General features: G+C 43.7%; 1 protein-coding gene across 1 annotated transcript; it reads right to left on the bottom strand.

Moving 5' to 3' along the window:
* Nucleotides 1–2,659: 2,659 nt before the first annotated feature.
* LOC115136581 (extracellular calcium-sensing receptor-like) lies at nt 2,660–9,367 on the bottom strand. The gene is made up of 7 exons (XM_029672121.1): nt 9,144–9,367; nt 8,380–8,668; nt 6,757–7,280; nt 6,471–6,681; nt 6,123–6,323; nt 5,669–5,792; nt 2,660–3,597 (listed from the first exon to the last, which is right to left on the bottom strand). The coding sequence occupies exons 1-7, from the start codon at nt 9,365–9,367 to the stop codon at nt 2,702–2,704; spliced, it is 2,469 nt and encodes an 822-aa protein (XP_029527981.1). The 3' UTR covers nt 2,660–2,701.
* Between the last annotated feature and the right edge of the window lie 76 nt (nt 9,368–9,443).

The raw sequence follows: 9,443 nt of genomic DNA, 5'->3' as shown, positions 1-9,443 counted from the left end.
TACAGACCAGGCAAGGAGGGCATTAATCAGAGACAACAAAGAGACTGAAGATAACCCTGAAGGAGCTGCAATGCTCTTCAGCGGAGATTGGAGTATCTGTCCATAGGACCACTTTAAGACATACACTCCACAGAGCGGGGCTGTACAGAAGACAGGCCAGAGAAAAGCCATTGCTTAACCTCTTGAAGCTAGGGGGTACTATTGTTATGTTTGGAAAAAAAACGTTTACGGAAGAATGGCCAGGAAAAAGCCATTTCTTAAAACTTCTTCAGGATTGGTGGGTCTCCTGTGGGACGGTTGAGCTAACGTAGGCTTATACGATTAGCATGAGGTTGTAAGTAACAAGAACACTTTCCAGGACATAGACATATCTGATATCGGCAGAAAGCTTAAATTATTGATAATCTAACTGCACTGTCCAATTTACTGTAGCTATTCCAGTGAAATAATACCATGCTATTGTTTGAGGAGAGTGCACAATTTTGAACATGAAAAGTAATTAATAAACAAATTAGGCACATTTGGGCAGTCTTAATACAACATTTTGAACGGTTCATTGGATCATTCTAGAACTTTGCACATACACTGTTGCCATCTAGTGGCCAAAATCTGAATTGCGCCTGTGCTGGAATAAAAAAGTATGGTCTTTCTCTTGCATTTCTAAGATGATTGTACCAAATATATACAAACGAACGATTGTTTTCTCCTTTTCTATGATCTTTTACCAGATATATCATGTTATATTCTCCCACATTTCTTTCACATTTCCAAAAACTTCAAAGAGTTTCCTTTCAAATGGTACCAAGAATATGCACACCCTTGCTTCAGTGCCTGAACTACAGGCAATTAGATTTGGGTATGTCATCCGATCATTAATTAAAGGGAAAAATAAGGAAACACCTTTGGTGTCCGCCAAAAGGCACGTGGGAGACTCCGCAAACATATGGAAGAAGGTACTCTGGTCAGATGAGACTAAAATTGAGCTTTTTGGCCATCAAGGAAGTCGCTATGTCTGGCGCAAACCCAGCCCCTCCCATCACCGCGAGAACACCATCCCCACAGTGAAGCATGGTGGTGGCATCATCATGCTGTGGGGATGTTTGTCATCGGTAGGGACTGGGAAACTGGTCAGAATTGAAGGAATGATGGATGGCGCTAAATACAGCAAAATTCCTGTTTCAGTCTTCCAGAGATTTGAGACTGGGACGGAGGTTCACCTTCCAGCAGGGCAATAACCCTAAGCATACTGCTAAAGCAACACTTGTGTGGTTTAAGGGGAAACATTTAAATGTCTTGGAATGGCCTAGTCAAAGCCCAGACCTCAATCCAATTGAGAATCTGTGGTATGACTTAAAGATTGCTGTACACCAGTGGAACCCATCCAACTTGAAGGGGCTGGATCAGTTTGCATTGAAGAATGGGCAAAAATCCCAGTGCCTAGATGTGCCAAGTATTTATAGAGACATACCCCAAGAGACTTGCAGCTGTAATTGCTGCAAAAGGTGTGTGTGGATGCATGCATGCTCAAGTGTTGTGTTTTTTTGTAATATTTCTTGTTTGTTTCACAATAAATAAATAAAAATTGCATAGGTATGTTGTGTAAATCAAATTAAACAAACCCCGCCACAATCCATTTTAATTCCAGGTTGTAAGGCAACAAAACAGGAAAAATGCCAAGGGGGATGAATGCTTACACAAGCCACTGTACCACATAGCATTATAGTGTGTAAAACCTCTGGTAGCACAATTCAAATGCTGTAGCGTTTAATTCTTTATTTTTTTGACAGTTTTCAGGATGAAATCTCTTGAGATGCACCATTTTGTTTTCAAAGGACAAAAAATTGGCAAAAAGCAATGCTTAGTAACCAGAATAATATGAAAAAAGGAAGATAACACAGTAAAATTGCTAAGTTCAAACAATAAAAAAAGAAAATATCTTTAAAACTACTGTCTAATAATAATGAAACAATAATTGTTAAAACAAAAACGTAGCATAACTAAATAACTAAACCTCTCTCTAGATCAGGGGTAGGCAAACTTTTTGGCAAGAGGGTCACATCGGGATTTTGAAATTCAACGGAGTGACGTGTGTCTTTGGGGACCAATTGTTTGTTTAAATCTATTTGCAGAGGCCTCCTGAGTGGTGCTGCAGTCAAAGGCACTTCTTCGCAGTGCTTGAGGCATCACTACAGACCCGGGTTCGATCCCAGGCTGTGTCACAGCTGGCCATGACTGGGAGACCTATGAGGCGGCGCACACCTGGCCCAGCGTCGCCCGGGTTAGGAGAGGGTTTGGCAGGCCAATATTTCCTTGGCCAATCGCGCTTGAGCAACTCCTGTGGCAGACCGTGCGCATACATGGTTGCCAAGTGTAGTGTTTCCTCTGACACATTGGTATGGCTGGCTTCCGGGTTAAGTGGGCAATGAAGCAGTGCGAAATTGGGGAGAAAAAAAAGTGTACAAAAACGTTTTTTATGTTTCACAGGCCGGATTGAAGTGCCCCGCGGGTCGTACTCCCCCCCCCCCCCCCTATATCTTTGATCAGGAAAATGGTACAGTAATTCAACTAAAAAAGTATAATTTCTAGCTTGCCACATGTCCCAAAGACACTATAAACATCTATTTCATTTCTGGGTTTACAGTAGGTCAAACGTAAACTGAGAACTATGACAAATAAATGTGTCTTCATTAATCTATGCATTTTATTTCTTCCCCATGATATGTTGTTTAGTGTTCTTCTCTGGCTTCAGGAGGATGATGTAACATTTTGGAGCAAACAGACAGAACAGCAGCCCAAAGCTGGAGGCCAGGATGGCAAAGATCTCTACAGCTACTGTGTACTTCCCAGGAGAGCTGACGTAGGCAGGGATGAAGGAGATCCACACGGCACAGAAGATCAGCATGCTGAAGGTGATGAATTTGGCCTCATTAAAGTTGCCTGGCAGTTTCCGGGCCAGAAAAGCTAGGATGAAGCACAGACAGGCCAAGAGGCCGATGTATCCCAGAACGCACCAGAAGGCCAGTTGGGAGCCCACACTGCACTCCAGAATGATCTTAGAGCGTTGGTCCTGGATATTTTTGGAGGGGTAGGGAGGCGCAGCCATGAGCCAGGCAGCACAGATCAGCACCTGAACCAGGGTGCAGGAGAATATGATGACCCTCTGCTGTTTGGGCCCCAGCCACTTCATAATGTTGTTCCCAGGCCTGGCGGCAGTGAAGGCTGCCAGGACCACCAGAGTCTTGCCCAGGATGCAGGAGATGCAGAGGGAGAAGGTAATGCTGAAGGCGGTGTGGCGCAGCATGCAGGACCAGGAGGTGGGCTCCCCGATGAACATCAGCGCACACAGGAAGCACAGAGTCAGGGAGAGAAGGATAAAGAAACTCAGCTCAGAGTTGTTGACGCGGACGATGGGAGTGGTCCTGTGATGGAGGAAGACTGCCAGGATGGACACGGTCAGACAGGCGCCCACTACAGCGATCACCGTCAGGGCTATCCCCATTGCATCATGGGAAAGGAACTCCACCACTTTGGGGATGCACATTGTTCCATCAGTGTTTGACCAGTAGTCCTCGGGACATTCATGGCAGTCTATAGAACCTACACAGAAAAACAAAGAGAAAGAGCTTAGGAATTTTGCGTATGTGATGCAGTCATGCAATATTCTACAGGTAAGTGACATTTGGTGGCAGAAATGGGACTGGTGTACATAGGTTAACCCAGTACCATCAAGGGTAAATTGTCATCATTTCAAACTCTGTTATTTTTTATCCTTCTGAAATGTCTTTGTATACTAGATGTGCTCAGCTGAAAATGTGACCTCAAAAGTTAAACTTTGTGACCAAATTTGGCACAGAGAGGTAGATGAATGTATCCTTAAATATATAGATATGGAGCCACCCCAGATTTGGCCCCTAGGGAGGCACTATAAATACATGTTTAGTTTCCAGTCAGTGTATCTATACCAAGTCCAGAGTCCCATTTTTCAGATGCAATTGGATCTGAGTTGATAGCCCATAGCGTTCCAAAGTTCGAGCTAAAAGTCTGATGCCACCGGTGCTTTATCGCCTATATTGCCCATATCGGTGTCCATCTTTATCGCCTATATTGCCCATATCGGTGTCCATCTTTATCGCCTATATTGCCCATATCGGTGTCCATCTTTATCGCCTATATTGCCCATATCGGTGTCCATCTTTATCGCCTATATTGCCCATATCGGTGTCCATCTTAAGTCGCACCAGTATGACAGATTAGCTCAATTGCCAATTTCTCAGCCTCTGAATATTACAGAACACTTTGCATGAATAACAAACAAATATTCAGAACAAGTGGATGAAATGTATCACATTTATCAACACATACACTGCATGTATGTAAATGTTTGTCAATTGTAACGTCTTTCGTCTGTAATGTATTTGTTGTTAATATGTCGAACCCCGAGTAAGGCTAATTGTTGCCAATGGCGTCGGCTAATGGGGATCATAATAAATCAAAGCAAATTAAAAAACAACTTAAAAAAAATAATAATTAATGTACAAAATATATGCTCATCATTACCAATTTGAGGTAAATTGGGCCATTACCCGTGGTACTATTAAACAAAAAGTAACTTTTAGGGTTAAAGGAGGTTACAGGAATAAGACGACTGGAGGAGGACGTGCTGCTGGCCCTTTCTAACACAACACACGGACAGGATGTACATAGTGCACTCAACTGCATCTAGAGAGACTATATCAAATCTACCAAAAGGAAGATGTTCTATTGGTTAACATAAATCAGAGTCCTCACCTGTCTGATTACTAATCTACAGGTAAGTCACTATATTGATTAACATAAATCAGAGTCCTCACCTGTCTGATTAATAATCTACAGGTAAGTCACTATATTGATTAACATAAATCAGAGTCCTCGCATGTCTGATTAATAATCTACAGGTAAGTCATTATATTGATTAGGGTATATAAATCCTCACCTGTCTGATTACTAATCTACAGGTAGGTTATTATATTGATTAGGGTATATAAATCCTCACCTGTCTGATAAATAATCTACAGGTAAGTCATTATGTTGATTAGGGTAAATCAGAGTCCTCACCTGTCTGATTAATAATCTACAGGTAAGTCATTATGTTGATTAACATAAATCAGAGTCCTCACCTGTCTGATTAATAATCTACAGGTAAGTCATTATATTGATTAACATAAATCAGAGTCCTCACCTGTCTGATTAATAATGTACAGGTAAGTCACTATATTGATTAACATAAATCAGAGTCCTCACCTGTCTGATTAATAATCTACAGGTAAGTCACTATATTGATTAGGGTAAATCAGTCCTAACCTGTCTGATTACTAATCTACAGGTAAATCACTATATTGATTAGGGTAAATCACTATATTGATTAACATAAATCAGAGTCCTCACCTGTCTGATTAATAATCTACAGGTAAGTCACTATATTGATTAGGGTAAATCAGTCCTAACCTGTCTGATTACTAATCTACAGGTAAATCACTATATTGATTAGGGTAAATCAGAGTCCTCACCTGTCTGATTAATAATCTACAGGTAAGTCATTATATTGATTAGGGTAAATCAGTCCTAACCTGTCTGATTACTAATCTACAGGTAAATCACTATATTGATTAGGGTAAATCAGAGTCCTTACCTGTCTGATTACTAATCTTGCCGCTGTCACATGGTACACAGTCAAAGCAGCACAGAGGTTCCCCACGACGGACAGCCTTCCTGGATCCTGGAGCACAGCTGGCACTGCACACGGAGACCACCAGCTGAACAAATCAAAGACAAATACCTTCAGACTATTTAATGCTACCTGAATACTCATATTATTCCAGCCACTAGAGGTCACTCAATATGAGATAATTGGAGAAATCTCACTGACTGTTCTAGTAGGATGGTTAGAGAATAAGAACGGGACATCAAGCATTGGAACTCATCAACCTGCAATCCTGTTTAAAAATAACTATAATAATATGTTTACATTCACCATGCAGAGGAACTTACATCCAGGACTCTCTACACAACGTCAATAGTTGGCATCTGATGTGGTTAAATACACAGTGTGAGCAGCTTGCCTTGCTCTGATGCCTCGCCCACACGATCTTCTCTTCCTGGATTGCCAGCTCCTTCCCAGAGTCCTTTGAGCCATCATACAGCCCTACTGTGACAAAGCGGGGACCTCCGTTTGGCCCCCTCTGCCAGTTGATGAGGTCATAGGACGGGATGGCGTCCCCTTTCTGGTCAAAGTTCATATTTTCTCCAGATACGTTGAAGGACACGTCCTGGAGATATTGCTGGAGCTGTGATAAGAGGAAAATAATTGTCTGATTCTTTAACTACATCTAATTACATTTGTTGATGCACTAAAATTGTTTCAACATTCATCTCTTTAGTTATTTACATAATGATATGCTTCCCCCCCACTTTAGTAAGTAATTGACACATACCTGCCAGGGGTGAATGTTGGTGCTGTGAGCACAGGAGCGGTTGTGGAAGGGTCCTGCCCCAGCCTGGCAGTGGAGGAGGTTGTGCAGTGAGTGAGCGATGGCGTACACAGCCTTGTACACATTATAGGCCACTCTGGGGCTGGAGGTGTTCATGTAGGCTGAGTGCTGCTCCAGAAGAGTCTCCTGCCCTGAACAGGGGGGCATCAGGGTGCTGGAGGGGGACAGAGAGGGAGAGCAGCCGTACAGAGCCTCCCACAACTGCTGCACCAGGGGGTTAGAGGGGTACCTGCGGGGGTTCACCGTCTGCAGGTAGTCCCTGAGCCCTGGGACTTTCCCTGAGCGGATGGCAAAGCCAATAGTCCCATCCAGGAATGGATACGTCTCTGCCAGCACATTGGCAGTGACCCAGGCCTCACTGGCCACCCACTGGGTACCAGTGATGTTCTGCTTGACAAACTCCTTGAGGAAAGGGTATAACTCTCCCTCCCCAGAGAAGACTATCACCACCCGCGCTGTGGAGTGCCTCATCACCTCCAGGATCTGCAGGACCCTCTCTCTGCTGTAGTCTTTAGGGATCATCTCATCATAGGCCAGACAGACATCTGTGTTCTGGATCTCCCTCTTCAGGCCCTGCAGGGCGAAGTGGCCGTAGTCGTGGTCCTCGCGTATCACACCGATCCACTTCCAGCCGAAACGCTGAAGCAGACTGGCGATGGCCTTCACCTGGTAGTCGTCATTTGGAACCACTCTGAAGAACGTTGGGTATTCTTTCCTGTCACTCAGGCACGAGCAGGTGGAGAAATAGCTGATCTGAAATATCATAGAACACCTATTTTAAGCAAATGTTAATTTCAAGGTGTGCATGTAATGGCATTATTACAAAACATAAAATACACTCATATATATATACAAATCAGGTGTTATTTATGAGAGCGCTAATCGTATTTACAATAGCCATAAACAAAAGACACCATAATTGTTAACAAACTATGTAATTCTAGCCACAAGTTGTTTAAATGTGTTCAGAGTCACAGACAAACCTCCCTTTTGAATAGTAGATTAGCTATTTACACTAAAATAATTCAACATCTTTGAATTTGAATACTGATCCACAGAATCTGAATTGTATTTCTAATTCCCCCTAGTTCAACAGTGGATCTTAACTTTAAAACAATAAATAGCTTTTCATCTGCACCAGTGGTGTAGTGCCACTTTCTGAGGTACCGGAGCCTACCTCTAAAACAATAATGTCATCATTTCTCAATCAAAGTCTGTACTGACTGACGCAGCTTTTTAGAATTCGCATAAAAGGCATCCTCCAAATGCAATGTCTGGCCACACCCACACATATTGTCTCAATAAATAGTTATGTTTTTAATTCAGTCAAACACCAAATTAGACGTACCTAATTTAAAAATAGGCCATCTGTCAATCGTGAATGATAATTATTCTCGTTTTACCGGTGAACCATCCAATCATTTGATCTTAACCAGTGTCGTAGGAATATGCATGCAGATCTTATTGAGTGATGTAGGGCCTAACTATGGTTTCGTGAGCGAATGGGAGCAGATGGTGGTAACAGACAGCATAGGCTCACTGTACCTGGACTATATTTCAAACGCCGTGGCACAATGTTGAGTTTAGGCCGGATGAGAAAAGAAATGTGACCACTTATCATCCTAAAATCTCATAAGAAATGAAGTGGTGTTTTTGATCTAACAGTCACTTTACTCTATTCAGTTCTGTAGACTAATAGAACATTATGTGAATTCGCAGATATTGAATCAGCTTGGATTTAACTGTAGTAAACAGGCCCCACTGTGAGAAGTGGCGGAGCAAGGTTCCGGTGAGCTCTGGCAGCACTACAACCCTGATCTGAACCCTGCAATATAAACACATCATCACTCACCATGGGGATTCTGAAGGGCTGCAGAGTTCTGGACAAAACAATGGACTGTGAGGAGCCAGACTCCCCTACCATGGCTATTAACGGGCTGGCACCAGAACACATAGGGCTCTGTTCTTCACCATGTCCGTTCAGCACTGCCAAGACTGCTCTCAGAGCTGTGACTGGTGTGGCACACGAGTCAAAGATCTTGTAGCCCAGCGTGTGGTTGGGCAGCAGCTGCTCACTCTGGTTGATTTCCTCCACTGCCAGCCTCATGGTCTGAGCCCAGCGGAAAGCCCTCGGGTCAAACCTGAGAGAGAGAGAGAGGGAGAGAGAGAGAGGGGGAGAGAGAGAGAGAGAGAATGAGAATATGTTCCACTTCCACTGATGGTCAGTCTTGTCTGAACAACACAACTAGACCGAGAAATTCGATCTCAATGAACGTGGCAACAATCCCACCAGAGAACACGGTGTTAAGGGATTAGGAGGAAAACACAGAAAAGGAGAGGAGATGAAATTCTAGTAGACAAGATTTCACAGTAGAGGTCAAAGGTCCTCAATGGGACCTGGCAATCAGAACCTATTCTCCTTAAACTCTTGTTTACAGTAGTCCTTGAGCCACACATCCGGGCCCCCAGTCTCTCTCTCTCTCTCTCTCTATGTGAGCTAAGAGAAAGAGTGAGAGAGAGAGAGAAAGAGAGAGACAGAGAAAGAGAAAGAGAGAGAGAAAGAGAGAAAACTGTAGGACTTGAGCCACACATCCAGGACCCTTTGACTCAGCTCACCCTTGACACAGTGCTGCCAGGGGCTGGTGGGTGTAGTCCGTGCCAGGCAGCTCCACCCGGTAGTGAAGAGGAAAGATCCCCCCCATCAGGAAGTCACCCTGGGCTGAAAACCCAGGTAGCTCAAAGGCCCCCTGCGGGGAGCAGGCTGGCTGGGTAGAGGTGGCTTCTGTCAGAGGGGAAATAGAGACAGGATAGTATAGAGACCACCACAGAAGAAGAGACATCCTCAGACTGGTCCGATAGATGCAGAGAGATCCTCCTGCTCATAGACAAGCTGATATCCTCCCACAGAGACTGCTC

This window comes from Oncorhynchus nerka, linkage group LG11 (assembly GCF_034236695.1).
Source record: "Oncorhynchus nerka isolate Pitt River linkage group LG11, Oner_Uvic_2.0, whole genome shotgun sequence".
Classification (NCBI taxonomy): domain Eukaryota; kingdom Metazoa; phylum Chordata; class Actinopteri; order Salmoniformes; family Salmonidae; genus Oncorhynchus; species Oncorhynchus nerka.
The sequence above is the reverse complement of the archived record's forward strand: the minus strand, read 5'-3'. Positions and strand labels throughout refer to the sequence as shown.